Source organism: Amphiura filiformis, unplaced genomic scaffold (assembly GCF_039555335.1).
Source record: "Amphiura filiformis unplaced genomic scaffold, Afil_fr2py scaffold_79, whole genome shotgun sequence".
Lineage (NCBI taxonomy): Eukaryota > Metazoa > Echinodermata > Ophiuroidea > Amphilepidida > Amphiuridae > Amphiura > Amphiura filiformis.
Window position 1 is genome coordinate 294,226 of NW_027305543.1, and position 18,419 is coordinate 312,644.

The 18,419-nt window shown below is 37.7% G+C and overlaps 1 protein-coding gene across 2 annotated transcripts in view; it reads right to left on the reverse strand.

Annotated features, from left to right (window-relative positions):
* Positions 1-201: 201 nt before the first annotated feature.
* LOC140144765 (acetylcholinesterase-like) overlaps positions 202-18,419 on the reverse strand; it is a 102,128-nt gene continuing 83,910 nt past the window's right edge. The window contains exons 2-10 of one of the 2 annotated variants that reach the window (XM_072166569.1): positions 18,113-18,272; positions 14,033-14,110; positions 13,720-13,838; positions 11,976-12,140; positions 9,227-9,442; positions 4,894-5,091; positions 2,999-3,192; positions 1,949-2,118; positions 202-1,787 (exon numbers count right to left, since the gene is read on the reverse strand). In XM_072166569.1, coding sequence (XP_072022670.1) covers positions 1,654-1,787; positions 1,949-2,118; positions 2,999-3,192; positions 4,894-5,091; positions 9,227-9,442; positions 11,976-12,140; positions 13,720-13,838; positions 14,033-14,110; positions 18,113-18,272 — 1,434 coding nt within the window. In that variant the 3' untranslated portion in view covers positions 202-1,653. Of the gene's footprint in view, positions 1,788-1,948; positions 2,119-2,998; positions 3,193-4,893; positions 5,092-9,226; positions 9,443-11,963; positions 12,141-13,719; positions 13,839-14,032; positions 14,111-18,112; positions 18,273-18,419 lie in introns of both variants that reach the window. The other variant, XM_072166568.1, reaches the window with a different exon arrangement.

The window sequence follows — 18,419 nt, forward strand, 5'->3', positions numbered from 1 at the left end:
CATTTATTTTACCAATTAATTCTGTACTTAATCCATTTCTGTATGCTACTGTAGATCGTGTTTCAAATCATTTTGTAAATCGGTTACGACCAAATTGTTACAATGAAATGGAGACAATGTTGTAGTCCATTTCATTAATATAGACAGCATTCACAGCAAAAGAATTAAGGAAAAGAATTTACCGTGTGTCCAAAAAAGGGTTACATTATATCATTCAGGTACCACCGTACCAGTTATTGTCACCCTGTATATCCTAAACAAAGACAGATATGTCATAGTAGAACCAGCAGCCAACAGCTGCATCATTTAGCTCGGCTTTAAGACCCCATTCATTGAAATTGTTCAAGAAAATAAAGACATGTGATCCAAAATCACAAGGAAGATGCAACTTCAAAAGTGTGATTTGTACAAAAAGTAGTACCATGCTTTCCATTGATTAAAACATTTTTAAAAATGTAACTTTTGGTACCGTTCCTTCATTGGGTTTTCAATCAGCATTTCTCAACCTATTGCAACAAATGAAGTCTTAAATCAGAGCTAAAGGTTTCAGGTATTAACTGATTGTTTTAATTTTGACATATTTGTCGTTGTTTAGGATATACAGGGGTGAACATAACTAGTACCTTAATTCTTTTGCTGTCAGTATTTGCATAGTTTATTAGTATGGTATTCTTAAAGGGTTGTAGGCTGTATATAAAGCTGTTCTGCTCATTTTAAGTAATAAAAAAGAACACATGTACCGGTACTTACAAAGATAAATTAAGATAGTAAGTGGTATAAGAAACATTAGGCAAGATAGCAAAATTAGGTGATTTACAGATTTAAGGATTACTTGCATTTGTTTTCATAGGTGTATATTGTATCTACAGTTAAATGATGCAAAAAGAGAGTTGAGAAAAGTGTGAACATTAAAAAGGTGTGTATACAACGATGATGCGTGGGTCAAAATACTTTATGAAAAGATGATGCATACAAATGTTGAGGTAAATTTTCAGCATCTCAGGTGACCAGGAGTAGAGGAGGCTATTCCATCTTGGCTGTTTCCCATCCGAGGAAGCGACCTTGTTTTGCCATTCCATATAAGGATACAAGTAGGTACTCTTCTGAGACATCTTTGGTAATGCATGCTAGCGTAGAATGGATGATCTGGCTTAGACATCTACTCTTGGCGTTTCTGACCCTTGATAAAGCCCAGGCCCTGTCGACCATGTTGCCCTTTGCATAGCTCGTTGATAAAAAGCAACCTCACAGGAGAATGAATAGTTAGACGTGCGCACCATCAATGAGTATTGTAATCGCAACCTCACAGGAGAGTGAATAGTTAGATGTGCGCACCATCAATGAGTATTGTAATCGCAACCTCTCTATTGTCTGATTGTGGTAATTCGTTTAGGGCCGGTTTCTCGAAGCATGGCTAGTGATCAGGCTTCCTAAACCTTCAAGCTTAAACCCAACTTATCATATATCAGTGCTTACAATTTCACATTGTACATCACCTAGAAAGATGAATCAATAAAATGGATCCACATTGATAGGGCTAGCCTACTGGCTTAGGAAGCCTGACCACTAGCCAAGCTTCGAGAAATCGGACCTTTGAGTCTAAACGAATGGCCAACATGACTGACATGACAGATTACTTCAGTTTCGAACCAGTCATTCATTGCATTCATTTTCATCACATGTAGTGCGTTTATATGCGTTGAACGCATCCCACCAGTCTGTCATAGCAGTGTATTTCCAGTTGAAAAATGCATTTCTCCATTCACGTTCAACTTCCGGCAGATCCTCTGAAAATGATGAAAAGATTTTTTTATCTCAGTATTTTATCTCTAAAAACAAAACAAAACAACAACAACAACAACAACAAACGCCAGCTCAGGCGAGGCCTAAGGTTGAGTAACGGCTTCAACGTACATAAGAAACTTTTACAAACAATAATTGTAATTACCAGTGAAAATTTCCAACTTTGGTACAAGATCATTCCAAAATCGTACAGAGTCTGCTTTAAGAGCTCTGTCTGTAGTCAAATTGAGAGCCAATACTTTGTAGTTGAGTTCAGGAACGGTAAACGTAGGCCAATACATCTCATTCTCTGGGTCACTTGACATACTTGGTGTTCTGTTTAATTACAAAGTATAAATAAAATAATAAGTGTATTATTTTGACAACACTAGCAGAAGGGAAGATTTTCATATTATCCGCGCAAAGAAAAAGTGATTGTTTCAAATGTGGTGTCATTGTGAAGGGAATAATGATATTGAAAGTACCTATCCCTTGAAATGCAACACGATATGAACATGTCACAAATAATCTGACAAAATAGATGTTTGATAAAACTTTCCAAACATTTGTTGAGGAATTTATTTCAATGGGATTTCAACTTCTTCAATACTGCAGTTTTACAAGTTTTATCAATTGCCACATATTTTCATTTCACAATGACCTATGACAAACTATCCTTTTGGCAGTTTATACACACTTTTATTTTTTTACACTCTTACCGAGATTACTAAAAGTGGCCTTTAAAGGGCATTTCGTGATCCACAGCCTCATCCCCCACTTTTCTCAAAAAAGTTGAGATTTTTATATCACTGGAAACCTCTGGCTACATAATGTTTATGTACAAAATATTTCTTGCAGATTAATTCGTTTTGCAAAGATATCGTGAAATTTGAATTTCGTTCTGGTGCACCAGAACGAAATTACAACGCATTGTCTACGGAGCAGTGTAAGACACATAATCATGCATAACTCACAAACGCAAAATCGGAATCAACTGAAATTTTGGGAATAGGCTTTTTTCGTGGATATGTACTGAAAACTGTCATAGAAAGAGGATGCTAGGATCACGAAACACTCCTTTAATGTCCCCTCTATTCAATTTGATTATATTTGCACTTCATAACAGCCATTATTGGATTCAAATATAAACAATGAACCCTTCATTAAGTGAACACATACTACGGTAAAGGAAACAACTAGATCTTGATATATTTACCCTGTCTTGGCAAATTCAGTCCAAAAACGAATGATCTTGACGCTCAATTCTATTTCCGGTCCACTCAGCTCCGGCTTTCCTTCAATGAATGGAAAGCCAAATACAAATTGAATATCCTCACTATGTCCACTTTCGAGCCACGTGGGATTCCCACGTGGAGTCCAGCGAATAGAAACTGTTGGCGCATGTGTCATCTGACAATAGAACGTACATGTATATAGTAATGCAGTATGGAAATACCTGTAAACTCCCAGTTTTCTTTGATAGCTCTTTATCAAATAGTTGTTTGACTCTTGTTAGAGTCGTCAGTGGGACAATGGATTACATTGGTACCCCAGCTGCAAGCACACTTAATCAATTTTATGTTTAATTTGCTTCCACGTGTCTTTGTTTTAATTATCATTACACGTACAATATAACTCAAGGCCGGGTTTCCTGCATATAATGTACATTTATCATTTTGAATGATATTATTGAAGTTAGATTAAATGAAGATTAAGTTGTCTTGATCGTGGTTGCTCAATCCAAAGTATCAAAGTGAAGTTAAAATAAATAAAACACAAGTTGCTTAGCAATTAATAAACCGTTGCAACGTACCTGATAACGGTAAACCTGGTCCCCTGCCATTGAATGAGCTCTAGCTACGTACCTGATAACGGTAAACCTGGTCCCCTGCCATTGAATGAGCTCTAGCAACGTACCTGATAACGGTAAACCTGGTCCCCTGCCATTGAATGAGCTCTAGCAACGTACCTGATAACGGTAAACCTGGTCCCCTGCCATTGAATGAGCTCTAGCAACGTACCTGATAACGGCAAACCTGGTCCCCTGCCATTGAATGAGCTCTAGCAACGTACCTGATAACGGTAAACCTGGTCCCCTGCCATTGAATGAGCTCTAGCAACGTACCTGATAACGGTAAACCTGGTCCCCTGCCATTGAATGAGCTCTAGCAACGTACCTGATAACGGTTAACCTGGTCCCCTGCCATTGAATGAGCTCTAGCTACGTACCTGATAACGGTAAACCTGGTCCCCTGCCATTGAATGAGCTCTAGCAACGTACCTGATAACGGTTAACCTGGTCCCCTGCCATTGAATGAGCTCTAGCTACGTACCTGATAACGGTAAACCTGGTCCCCTGCCATTGAATGAGCTCTAGCAACGTACCTGATAACGGTAAACCTGGTCCCCTGCCATTGAATGAGCTCTAGCAACGTACCTGATAACGGTAAACCTGGTCCCCTGCCATTGAATGAGCTCTAGCAACGTACCTGATAACGGTAAACCTGGTCCCCTGCCATTCAACAACTCTTCCTATACTTTTGTACAGGAGCCAACCGTTGTTAATCCGTGATGAACACACACTTTTGCAGTAAGCGTATAGCGTATACGCGAACGCAAGGTTACGCGTACGCGTTACGCATGAGCGGGTAAAATTCGTCATGCCTGGAACGTATGTGTAAACATAAACTCAGTTATGTTGGCGGAAGCAGCTAAATATTACCGCTTTATTCTTTAGAGAAATACCGCGATCTTCTTGTAAGGTTGAGTGGCAATGACAAACAGACATTCCGAATGAAAGAATTATGTAGATTAGACATCTTTAGCTTGTTTCGTTGTTGAAAGGGATTCAATCATGTTTCACCGTTGTTCATCACCGATTAACAACGATGCGTCCGCGTCGTCTGCGTGGTTTACTTCGCGAGGGCAGCTTTAGCTGCCCGAGCGAAGTAAACCACGCAGACGCGCCGGTATTGAATCCCTAATTGAATGAGCTCTAGCAACGTACCTGATAACGGCAAACCTGGTCCCCTGCCATTGAATGAGCTCTAGCAACGTACCTGATAACGGTTAACCTGGTCCCCTGCCATTGAATGAGCTCTAGCAACGTACCTGATAACGGTAAACCTGGTCCCCTGCCATTGAATGAGCTCTAGCGACGATGTCATTATTCGCGGCAAAGGGATCTGTGACGAAGTCAACATAAGGTCTGAAGAAATCCACGTTGTCTTGATCCTGGATAGTCCAATCTAAGTAGTGCTGGTAGATTGAATCTTCAATGATGGGATTTCCTATTGCTTCACTTACAAACTAAAGTTATAATGAGATGGTAATACCAGAAATTTGAATTTAATGAAACAAGAAGAACAATTTATTAATAAGACGTTTTATTAAGAAATACCGTTTGAAAAATATAAAAATATCAACGTCAGTCGAAGGAAAGGTCTTGGGTCCGCAATATAACCAGTAAACATGGTACAAACAGGGTCTCGCTAAATTAAAGTTGTCATACAAATAGGTGACAAATATGAAGCAATATCATCATTAAATTAAGTTACGGTCCAGGTTTATGAAAGAGGGAAGCTTCAAACATTTTAAGGTCGCCTCCAGCGCCTAAATGGTAGAGTCGTATGTGTATTGGCATCCATTCTGTGGGGAGTCCGACGCACCATGATGCAGTCATGGTCTATGGCAAAGGCGATTCGACCTTTGTGGCATTAAACCCAGTTAAGCTCAGTTAACAGGAAATTAATCCAGTAAATCGATTCAGTAAAGCAAATAAGCTCATGCATTCGATCACTAACGGCAACAAGCTTCGGTCGATTACCCCAGCTGCAGCGTGTGTAAACTCTAATTTGCATAGAGGCTGTACGTGAAATTATTGATTGGCTCCAAACAAAGGATTTGAACCGGTGCACGTAATCATGGCGCAGTGCAGTCCATTCAATCAAATGTTGTCATCAACCTATTTGATCGCAGTGCATTGTTATGTGTGTGAGACGAACTGTCGCGGTTGATTGCAATCAAACAAACGATGTCTTATGTATTACTTTGTTCCGTGATGAAAATCGTGATGTTTTATTCAATCACTCTTGAAAAATGTATTTCTTTTGTAGGCCTATTACTTCGTTTTGTGATGAAAATCGTGATGTTTTATTTCATCACGCTTTAAAACAAACGATTTCTCATGTATTACTTTGTTTCGTGATGACAATTTTGATGTTTTATTTCATCACTCACGAAAAATTGATTTCTTATGTATTACTTTGTTTCGGGATGAAAATCGTGATGTTTTATTTCATCATCACGCTCTAAAACAAACGATTTCTTATGCATTATATTTGTTTTGTGATGAAAATCGTGATGTTTTATTTCATCACGCTCTAAACAATAATTATAGTTACATGCATTTCAAGAAAAAAATCTTATTAAAACGGTAGGCCCTATGTTGTTTAGAAAAAATGTAGAAAGTGATGATGATGATGATGTCGATGATGATGATGATGATGATGATGATGATGATGATGATGATGATGATGATGATGATGATGTCTCCAAAAGTGTCCCGGTTTGTTTTTCTTGCCCTAAATCGTGCGTATCTATTAATAAGGCACTTCAATAATCAATAATCAGTCCCGTGACGGCCTCCACTAACTAGCTACTAACTTGGGTTTATGGGCGCTGATATTTCATGTTCACTGTCACTTATTTATCAGAAAAGTGCGACCATTTGTCAATCACCTACAGTACCCAATTTCGGCATACTATATAAGAAACTCATCATGATGATTGCCAGAGAATAGTTAAAATGTAGCTTGTACCGTTTTTTGTGGCATCCTTCAGAAGTGAGCGGTCCGATACCAATATTTTCGGTCAAATCTCCATTCAATTAACACGGGGAGTTGGCTAGCTATGCCTTGCCCTCACTCATATTTTACAAAAGTGCGACTATTTCTGAACATCTAACCTAGCTGTAATTTTAGGTCATGTTAGAGAAATATATTTGCTAGAAGTTTGGAGAATAGCTAACATATTGGCTGGTTATTTTTCACACAGTGATGTTAACTAGGCAAGTGCCCATTCTTCCAACGTAGATCATTTGTAGGGGTCACGCGTCAATGGTGAGAGCACTGTGTATTGTGTATAGGAAAACGGACAGTAACTGCAGTATGCTTCCCCTCCGGGAGTTGAGAATTTTGTAAGTAATGGGATCAAAATCCGTATCTGAACAGGTTTCCATATACAATGGAAGTAAGTCTCTCTCAAGCCCAAATATCTAACCTTATGGTGGTACTACACCCCTGATAAATTTGTGACTATTTTTGCATTTTTCTCAGTAAATAATAACACACTGGTAGCTAAAGTTATGTATATTATAGGGGCATAGAATCTAGTTACTACACTGGAATTTCAGTTACTCAAGACAAGCGGTACATTATTTATGATAAGAACAGAGGTACCGCTAGAATGTACCTCATTTTTTAACATATATAATGAACCACAAATTTCAGTGAAGTAATTGGATTCCTTGCCCCTATAATACACATACCTTTTGCTACCAGTGTGTAGTTATTTTTTGAGAAAAATGCAAAATTAGTCCCAATGTTTATCAGGGGTATGTAGTACCACCTTAAGTACAAAAAAAAAACATTAATTCATATCAACTCAGATGTTACCTTAATGATATTTTGAGAAGCAGGTTCTGCAAACTGCATGCAGTATTCGAAATGAACATTGTATGCAGTACAGCTTGGCCGGGGGGAAATGAATTTAGAAATGAAGCAACGACATAACTTGAGCAAAAAACAAAGGGCGCTTTAATTTCATGTTCATTGTTGTGGTGTTTACATGTTCTATGGAGAGAGCACTATATAGTATGACATTGCTAGAAATCATCAAATAGGCCTAGTTGCCTCAGTAAATTGATAGTGTCGGTATTGGTGCAGGTATCAACAGGACCCTGACAGTGAGTTCAGAAGTATGTTACTGCGTGGAAGCGGCCATTGACCCTGTCATCGCGTATCAGGAACTACCGGTTGCGGACGGCGCACTTGAATGCGCCCTATACACGTTATTGATCGCGTAGGACGCTTGTGCTGGCGACGCGTTCGTTAGCACCCCGGCGACCCCGGCGACCCCCGCGTTGCCGTTAGCACCCGTTAGCACCCTATGGCAGCTCCCATCACAGAGGAGTAAGACTAACAGAGCGCGTACCACCAGTCAAAGTCTCCGCCTCATCCGATAATGAGGGCCGATTGTTCCATGAAATGCGACAGGCGAGACTGCTACGCAATTACCGCGTATTTTCATTGTCTATTGCGTAATCGCGAAAGCACGCAACGCTCTGTCGCGTATACGCGAAGGCACGCAGCGCTGGCGTGATTGTTTGACACGGCATGATCGAACAATCGGCCCTCATGAATATGCGAGAACTGGTAGCATACAATACACGGGGACTTTGACTGGTGGTACGCGCTCTGTTTTATCTTACTCCTCTGTGGCTCCCATACGTGTGATTCGCGGGATTTTATTTTCAGGCTCTGTAGCGTGCAAATTTGGCTGGTCCGTTTTTTACAGTGGGGGACCTGGTATCAAATAATATGCGCTAGTCTTATACTAATGTAGTTTCGGAATAGCACCACTTACGGTTACTTAGTTGGACAGGTTTCACTAAGAAGCCGCTATAGTGGGATTGTCCTAAACAGTAGCCAATGGGATTATAGTACCAGGACATTTCCCAAAACCTGCCCTCCTACACCCTGTCACATGACTTAATTAGAATAACTACCATTCTGCTTGGAGCCAACTTGTCAAAGAATGAGCTCTTTATGAGCTATATAAACTGAGCTCAAAAAGAAACTTATAATTTTTACAACTTGTGAATCACAAGGTCATATCTTAAAATAGTGTCAATCAAAATGAACCAAAATTACACACAGGATTACTTTAATACTCTACTCAAAACACATGTCAGTAACCAAGCAGTTGTCCAACTGACACAACAGCAAAATGCACTGTCATGGGACAGCTTCCTGGACTTTCACAGCCCATGTGAATGTGGTCCAGGAAGCTGTTCCATGTCAGTGCATTTTGCTGTTGTGTCAGTTGGATAACTGCTTGGTTACTAAGTAGAGTATTGAAGTAAACCTGTGTGTAATTTTGGTTCAATTTGATGGACGGGATTTCAAGATATGACCTTGTGAAAAATTATAAGTTTCTTTTTGAGCTCAGTTTAGATATATCCCACTAGTTAGCGGTTACAATTCCGGTATTAGTATCCGAGACTATCCAGATACCTATATATTTTGATGTGAGTTATCTGCTCTTCTCTGAAAAATAACTCCGTACAGCCTACACCTAAGGTGAGTTATATATCAGACCCACACTCTTTATAACGCTTATCCCAGATTGTTGTGTGTACGCTGTATAAAAACATACCCCTTACCGACTTGTACACCTGTTCACTAACGAATGGCGGATCTTCCCTAGTAGCGTATGGTGGAAACAGGCGTAGTATCCTCTGTGTCCCTTCATCAGCATTGGATCCTAACATCAATGTAGTCCTCTGAAAGTCTTGCCTTTGTATCAGATTCCGAGGAGAATCATCCAAGAAGTTGTTATCAATCTGGTTATCGATACAAGGAGCCCACATGAATCCAGACTGTAGAAAAGACATTTTTAAATATATTTAAATTACTGAAACTAAATTACTGGAACAATGTGAATTCATGAAAATTCATCAACAAGACTTGCGAATAAATGTAACCGCCAAAGATATTAGGATTGTGTTTTAGATCAGAATAAGGGCTCGGTTTTCGTGACGTAGCCAGTTGGTGGAGATTATGGTGAAGTGTAGGTAGGGATATGTGTCACGTGTGCCCTCATAAATCACGATCCCGTCGGAATATTTTGCGGGGGTTGTCGCAATTAGGGAAAAATATTAAGAGGATCGGTCTGTCGGATTTGGTTTTAAAATTTGGACTATTTTCTCCTATTGACGTGCAGCGTGGACAATGAAACCACATCTTACGGAGATAAATAACGCTATAGTCTAAATTAACCTAACAATGCAGCAAGCAACTAAAAATACACCGATTGCTCTGTGCTCTGAGCATAATTCCATGACAATTTTTCTTCCCATGATCCACGTATTTCCTGTTTCAGACAATCCATTTGTTTTCAAGCGTCATTTTTTAAAAAGCTTTGGCTCCTTCAGATTTGATATGATATTTTTCATGCAAAGTAGCATATTAAAATGTGTTGATGGTCAAGTCTTTTAAATGATTTTAATCATTATTGAACCGCGGTGTTCGCAAGAGTGTGCACCATCAGTTTCCCGCTTAAAAAATCTGGTTAGGCCATTTTCCCGCTCAAAAAATCTGGTTAGGCCATTTTCCCGCTCAAAAAATCTGGTTAGGCCATTTTTAGGTTGTAGAGTTATAGGATTATGATTATAAATTAGGCTCAGGATTAAGATATTATGGTTAGAGTCAGATTATACAGCCTGTCTCAAAAATAATTGTGCAAGTGAAAAGCGCCCTCTTTGGTAATTAGAAAATATCGTTGTGACATAATGCTTGCATCAACGTCAAGGGCGTAGTCTTAGCTCTCAAATATCGTTTGTTCTGTTCAATTTGCTCGTTTTAATCTCAAGATATGTTTAGTTAACGACGAAAGTGTAAAATCACAATTGTGCCATTTACTAGGGAAGAGGGCTTTACATGTATATCAGTGATAGTATCAATTTGTTTTTACTGTTTTTACTGTTTTATCATGATGCGGGAATAATGATTCTCCTTTTCCACTTAAAACAGATTAAAAGATAAATAAATATTTCACATTCTGCTGTAAAATTAAATACATGTGCATGTCAATGATTTTATCATGGTAAATACTGTTCTCTTAGTCACTTAAGACATGTTAAATTACAAACAAATATTGCACACTTATAGGTCAATGAACGCGTATTACTTGCTGGAAGAGAAATTAGACAAAATAATGCACGCGCGCTGATGTTGAGGCGTCTAATGCACGAGCCCCGAAGGGGGAGTGCATTAGACGCATCAACATCAGCTATCATTGATTTACATGTACAGCTCTCTTCCCTAGTAAAAGTGGCACAATTGTGATTTTTTTTAAATTTAAAACAAGCAAATTGAACAGATCAAACGGTATTTGAGAGCTAAGACTGCGCCCTTGACGTTAATGTAAGCATCATGTCAAAACGGTATTTTATAATTGCCATAGAGGGCGCTTTTTACTTGTACAATTTTTTTTAGACAGGCTGTAGTTGGGGTGGTAATCACGCAATCCTCTTTCTAATTCTTCAAGTAATAAATTACAGGTGTATGCTACAGACCTGGCATTTAATATGGAATAAATCTTCACGCAGTGCCAAGACTCTTCTGGAAGGGCTCTGCATAAACCGCACAGGCTAATTATTAATTGGGGTGTGTCGGGAGATGGTTTAAAATAATAGTTTAATAGAAATTGTGCTTTTCACAAGTTTAAAATATGGTGCTCAATGCAGTGTATTTGCCTAAAAAGGCGGATTGAAAAGAGGCTGAATTTGAGCTTTGGGGGAACACAATTTCAGACTTTATGCAACATTGATCTAAGTCTTTTATTATTAAATTTATTTGGGTTTGAGGTGATATTTCCTAAACTTCGTCAGCAATAATAGCTATTCGTCAGAGCTGAAATGCACTTGCAATGTACCATTTTGTTGCAAATGGGAGGAGCTTAAATAATGGCTCTTATAGTGGTACCAACTCAGAAAGTTCGCCACAGGAGTCAAATGTTATAGAATTACGGTACAAAAACAACTGTGCGGATTACTGGTTGTCCAATGAACTCACACTGTTAATATTTAAAAATTTAAACTTGATGAGTATATGTACCACTTTTAAGAGCAATTTGTTTTCAAAAGCTCCTCCCACTTTCCCAATTGGTACCTTACAAGTTCATTGCAGTATTGGTATTTAGGTCCAGTACATATCACCTCAAACTTCAATAAAACATCGTGGAAAGCACATTTGTTTTATCAAAAATCATTTTACACCATCCCCGGACACACCCCAATAAACATTTAACCCGTCCGGTATGCAGACACCTTTCAGATTAGTCTTGACACTTTGTGAAGAAAAATTCCATACTAAATGCCAAGTGTGTTATTTGCTTACAGCCCGGCTTACAGCTACTCCAGCATCATTAAGTTCCTCTGCTGTAGCATCTCGCAGACATTGACGTAGCTGAGTAGTATCAGTGGCAGTGCATCCTAATTCAGCTCCAATTTTAAACGCTATCTCTCGTCCTACACTGGTTTCTTGGAAATTTCTTGGCGCTACAGCAGCTCCACTCTGTCAAAAGAATCCAAAAATATATGGTTTAAGTTTAGTAAGTCATACGTTAGGAAGAGATGATTGCTTTAGTTAACTATGCTTCTAACTTCAGGCAATGGTCGGCGGTCCAATGATTTTTAACTTTTTCTCAATTTCTACTGCACATGCATGCTGCAAGCATTATGTAATTGTTATTGTACTGATTCGGCAGAGTTACCGTAAATTGGTTGAAGTTTTGCCTAACATGTATTGTGTAATCACGAAATAACTTGTAAACTAGTTCTTCCCATTTGAAAAGGATGTTGAGCAGATAGAACTACAAGAGTCAAGACATTATGTAATATAGGAATGTTACAACATTGTTCTAAAATATACAGGCTGAGTCAAAAAGAAGTAAGCTCATGTTTGAGGGGCTGTAACTCGAGATCTGTAAGGAATCTGCTAAATTTGTAAATACCACTGGAAAGAGCAAATTCTACACGTCTAATTAAAAAAAGAATTGTTGCAATTGCTTACAACAAATTTAAGTTATACTCATTTGAATACAACCACCCATTTTTGTAGCTGCACACGGTTTCACTTCCCAAGTAGGGGCCTACCTATTATATTGATTGGTAAGGCGCGATGTTCAAATGCAAATAAAGTTCTGTGGCAGGTGTGGTTTCGATCAACAATATACATGTTAAAGGGCTCTTTTCAATATGAATTTTACCTCATTGCACTACATTATAATAAAACGGGCCAAATAACAACATGGCACCACAATTTACCGCAAGGGAGCGCACGTTTCTGTAGACGAAGTATCATGAAACTAAGAGTACCACTGAAGTTCAGCGTCTTTTTCGTCTCCAATTTCCTACAGCTAACCGGGTTTCATGTAAGGGAGCAGTATATAAGAATGTGAACAAGCTCAATGTGCATGGGACACTAAGGAACAGACAGACGGAAGCTTCAGGCAGACCACGAACTGCTAGATCACAAGTGAACATTGCTAGAGTTAGACATGCGTTACAGCAAGACCAACGATCAGCTCAATCCTTTACCCAACGTTCCCCGATCAAGCATCTGCCAGATCGTTTGTAAAGACTTGAATTGGTATCCCTACAAACTATAGTACCGTCATGGACTTTGTTGAATATTAACTAAAAGCAACAGTTGTCTTTTCAACAATAAATCCTGTTAGCACTTTGCTGATTCGTCGAAATTGAAATGGATGGAAATCAATCAGCCGTGTGCAACTACAAAAATGGGAGGTTGTATTCAAATGAGTATAACTTTAGTTTGCTGTAAACAATTACAAGAATTCTTTTTTTATTTAGATGTGTAGAATTGCTCTTTCCAGTGGTATTTTTATTTTTAGCAGATTCTTTGCAGATCTTGAGTTACAGCCCCTCAAACATGAGTTTACTTCTTTTTGATTCAGCCTGTACTTCTAGTACCTATTTCTATTCACCGTTATGGATTCTTCTCTCGTGCGATTATCGGGACTATAAAAAATGCACTGTGCTCTGTGAATTACCCTTACCTTGAACGTGGAATTATGCAACAAGAAACATATGTTGTGTGTATTCTGGGACACACCGTATAAATGAAATACCTGCATTATAACTTGGTTGAAGAGGCCCCTACTCTGCTTGGAGAGTATGTGGTAGTTGCTACTGACAGCCCCTGCACTTTGGCCAAATATCGTAACTTTGTCTCTATTACCACCAAATGCTTAATACAAAGAAAAATAAAGTAATAATAATAATAATAATAATAATAACACTAATAATAATAATAATAATAATAATAATAATAATAATAATAATAATAATAATAATAATAATAAAAATAATAATAACAATAATAAGAATAAGAAGAATTTAATTACTGTTTTCTTTATTTTATTTCTTGAGAAAAACTGTTACCGTGGATATTAGTTTGGATCCATTTGAGGGATTCAACTTGATCCATCATTCCATAGTTGCCTGGTAAAATATCGTCACCTGTTACAACACAATGACAAGTAAAGACATTGGCGTTATGTGACACAGGCCTATTCGAATAGAAATGTTCTGATTAATGTAGGGAAACAATTATGGAGTTCTTAATGTTGGTTCTTTGTCAGGCTCCAAGTATAGAAAATAGACCGTTTTTTGTTTCTTTTTCACCAACTACCAATCCAGGGTGTTCTTAATTTTTGTTCTTTGTCACTCACTAAGCATAGAAACCACGGTGTTCTTTATTTGGTTCTTTGTCACTAACTTTTAAAACCAAGTTGTTCTTAATCTTGGTTCTTTGTCACTCACTAAGCATAGAAACCACGGTGTTCTTTATTTGGTTCTTTGTCACTAGCTTTTAAAACCAAGTTGTTCTTAATCTTGGTTCTTTGTCACTCACTAAGCATAGAAACCACGGTGTTCTTTATTTGGTTCTTTGTCACTAGCTTTTAAAACCAAGTTGTTCTTAATCTTGGTTCTTTGTCACTCACTAAGCATAGAAACCACGGTGTTCTTTATTTGGTTCTTTGTCACTAGCTTTTAAAACCAAGTTGTTCTTAATCTTGGTTCTTTGTCACTCACTAAGCATAGAAACCACGGTGTTCTTTATTTGGTTCTTTGTCACTAGCTTTTAAAACCAAGTTGTTCTTAATCTTAGTTCTTTGTCACTCACTAAGCATAGAAACCACGGTGTTCTTTATTTGGTTCTTTGTCACTAGCTTTTAAAACCAAGTTGTTCTTAATCTTGGTTCGTTGTCGCTCACTAAGCATAGAAACTACGGTGTTCTTTATTTGGTTCTTTGTCACTAGCTTTTAAAACCAAGTTGTTCTTAATCTTGGTTCTTTGTCACTCACTAAGCATAGAAACCACGGTGTTCTTTATTTGGTTCTTTGTCACTAGCTTTTAAAACCAAGTTGTTCTTAATCTTGGTTCGTTGTCACTCACTAAGCATAGAAACTACGGTGTTTTTTATTTGGTTCTTTGTCACTAGCTTTTAAAACCAAGTTGTTCTTAATCTTGGTTCATTGTCGCTCACTAAGCATAGAAACCACGGTGTTCTTTATTTGGTTCTTTGTCACTAGCTTTTAAAACCAAGTTGTTCTTAATCTTAGTTCTTTGTCACTCACTAAGCATAGAAACTACGGTGTTCTTTATTTGGTTCTTTGTCACTAGCTTTTAAAACCAAGTTGTTCTTAATCTTGGTTCGTTGTCACTCACTAAGCATAGAAACTACGGTGTTCTTTATTTGGTTCTTTGTCACTAGCTTTTAAAACCAAGTTGTTCTTAATCTTGGTTCTTTGTCACTCACTAAGCATAGATACTACGGTGTTCTTTATTTGGTTCTTTGTCACTAGCTTTTAAAACCAAGTTGTTCTTAATCTTGGTTCTTTGTCACTCACTAAGCATAGAAACCACGGTGTTCTTTATTTGGTTCTTTGTCACTAGCTTTTAAAACCAAGTTGTTCTTAATCTTGGTTCTTTGTCACTCACTAAGCATAGAAACTACGGTGTTCTTTATTTGGTTCTTTGTCACTAGCTTTTAAAACCAAGTTGTTCTTAATCTTGGTTCTTTGTCACTCACTAAGCATAGAAACTACGGTGTTCTTTATTTGGTTCGTTGTCACTAACTTTTAAAACCAAGTTGTTCTTAATCTTGGTTCTTTGTCACTCACCAGGGATGTGAGAGTAGATCTCACATCCCTGCACTCACTAAGCATAGAAACTACGGTGTTCTTTATTTGGTTCTTTGTCACTAGCTTTTAAAACCAAGTTGTTCTTAATCTTGGTTCTTTGTCACTCACTAAGCATAGAAACTACGGTGTTCTTTATTTGGTTCGTTGTCACTAACTTTTAAAACCAAGTTGTTCTTAATCTTAGTTCTTTGTCACTCACTAAGCATAAAAACTACGGTGTTCTTTATTTGGTTCTTTGTCACTAGCTTTTAAAACCAAGTTGTTCTTAATCTTGGTTCTTTGTCACTCACTAAGCATAGAAACCACGGTGTTCTTTATTTGGTTCTTTGTCACTAGCTTTTAAAACCAAGTTGTTCTTAATCTTGGTTCTTTGTCACTCACTAAGCATAGAAACCACGGTGTTCTTTATTTGGTTCTTTGTCACTAGCTTTTAAAACCAAGTTGTTCTTAATCTTGGTTCTTTGTCACTCACTAAGCATAGAAACTACGGTGTTCTTTATTTGGTTCTTTGTCACTAGCTTTTAAAACCAAGTTGTTCTTAATCTTGGTTCTTTGTCACTCACTAAGCATAGAAACTACGGTGTTCTTTATTTGGTTCGTTGTCACTAACTTTTAAAACCAAGTTGTTCTTAATCTTGGTTCTTTGTCACTCACTAAGCATAGAAACTACGATGTTCTTTATTTGGTTCTTTGTCACTAGCTTTTAAAACCAAGTTGTTCTTAATCTTGGTTCGTTGTCACTCACTAAGCATAGAAACTACGGTGTTCTTTATTTGGTTCTTTGTCACTAGCTTTTAAAACCAAGTTGTTCTTAATCTTGGTTCTTTGTCACTCACTAAGCATAGAAACTACGGTGTTCTTTTTTTGGTTCTTTGTCACTAGCTTTTAAAACCAAGTTGTTCTTAATCTTGGTTCTTTGTTCTTAATCTTGGTTCTTTGTCACTCACTAAGCATAGAAACTACGGTGTTCTTTATTTGGTTCTTTGTCACTAGCTTTTAAAACCAAGTTGTTCTTAATCTTGGTTCTTTGTCACTCACTAAGCATAGAAACTACGGTGTTCTTTATTTGGTTCTTTGTCACTAGCTTTTAAAACCAAGTTGTTCTTAATCTTGGTTCGTTGTCACTCACTAAGCATAGAAACCACGATGATCTTTATTTGGTTCTTTGTCACTAGCTTTTAAAACCAAGTTGTTCTTAATCTTGGTTCTTTGTCACTCACCAGGGATGTGAGAGTAGATCTCACATCCCTGCACTCACTAAGCATAGAAACTACGGTGTTCTTTATTTGGTTCTTTGTCACTAGCTTTTAAAACCAAGTTGTTCTTAATCTTGGTTCGTTGTCGCTCACTAAGCATAGAAACTACGGTGTTTTTTATTTGGTTCTTTGTCACTAGCTTTTAAAACCAAGTTGTTCTTAATCTTGGTTCTTTGTCACTCACTAAGCATAGAAACTACGATGTTCTTTATTTGGTTCTTTGTCACTAGCTTTTAAAACCAAGTTGTTCTTAATCTTGGTTCGTTGTCGCTCACTAAGCATAGAAACTACGGTGTTTTTTATTTGGTTCTTTGTCACTAGCTTTTAAAACCAAGTTGTTCTTAATCTTGGTTCTTTGTCACTCACTAAGCATAGAAACTACGGTGTCCTTTATTTGGTTCTTTGTCACTAGCTTTTAAAACCAAGTTGTTCTTAATCTTGGTTCTTTGTCACTCACTAAGCATAGAAACCACGATGTTCTTTATTTGGTTCTTTGTCAATAGCTTTTAAAACCAAGTTGTTCTTAATCTTGGTTCGTTGTCACTCACCAGGGATGTGAGAGTAGATCTCACATCACTGCACTCACTAAGCATAGAAACTACGGTGTTCTTTATTTGGTTCTTTGTCACTAGCTTTTAAAACCAAGTTGTTCTTAATCTTGGTTCTTTGTCACTCACTAAGCATAGAAACTGCGGTGTTCTTTATTTTGGTTCATTGTCACCAACTATTAAAAGTCAGGGTGTTCTTAATTTTTGCTCTTTGTCATCAACTGTTAAAAACAGGATGTTCTTAATTTTATTCTTTGTCACCCAAGTAGAGAAACTAGAGTGCTCTTAATTTTGGTGTTTTGCCACTAGCGGGGACATAATGGAAGGTCGCTATGTGCAGATGAGAAGGGATGTATTTTAAGCGTAAGAGACTTGCGATTACACATTTAAGAAAAATCTGGCTTAGAGAAATAAAACAAGAAAAGGTACAGCTTTTTTAATGGTTTACCGCCAATTTGGTGAAACAGTTCTTGTTTTTGCATATTTTGTTTCATTTGAAATGGAAATACCTGTGGTGAGAAAGCCAAACGTTGCCAGACGGTAATTAATATTGACGCGTATGACTTCACCAATCGCACTCATTGGCACCCCGTTGTAGTTGGACAGTGATCCCGAGCCTCTTATAAAACCACTACCATGAATCCATACCATTACAGCTGCGTTTTTTATCTAAACAAAACAAATAAACAAGCAAGCAAACAAGCAAGCAAGCAAGCAAGCAAGCAAGCAAATAGCAAGAAAAAGGATAAATTAGTATCGCGAATGACATTAATACCTCTGTAGTGCAATCAAAATGTCTTTAAGATTGAACTTAAA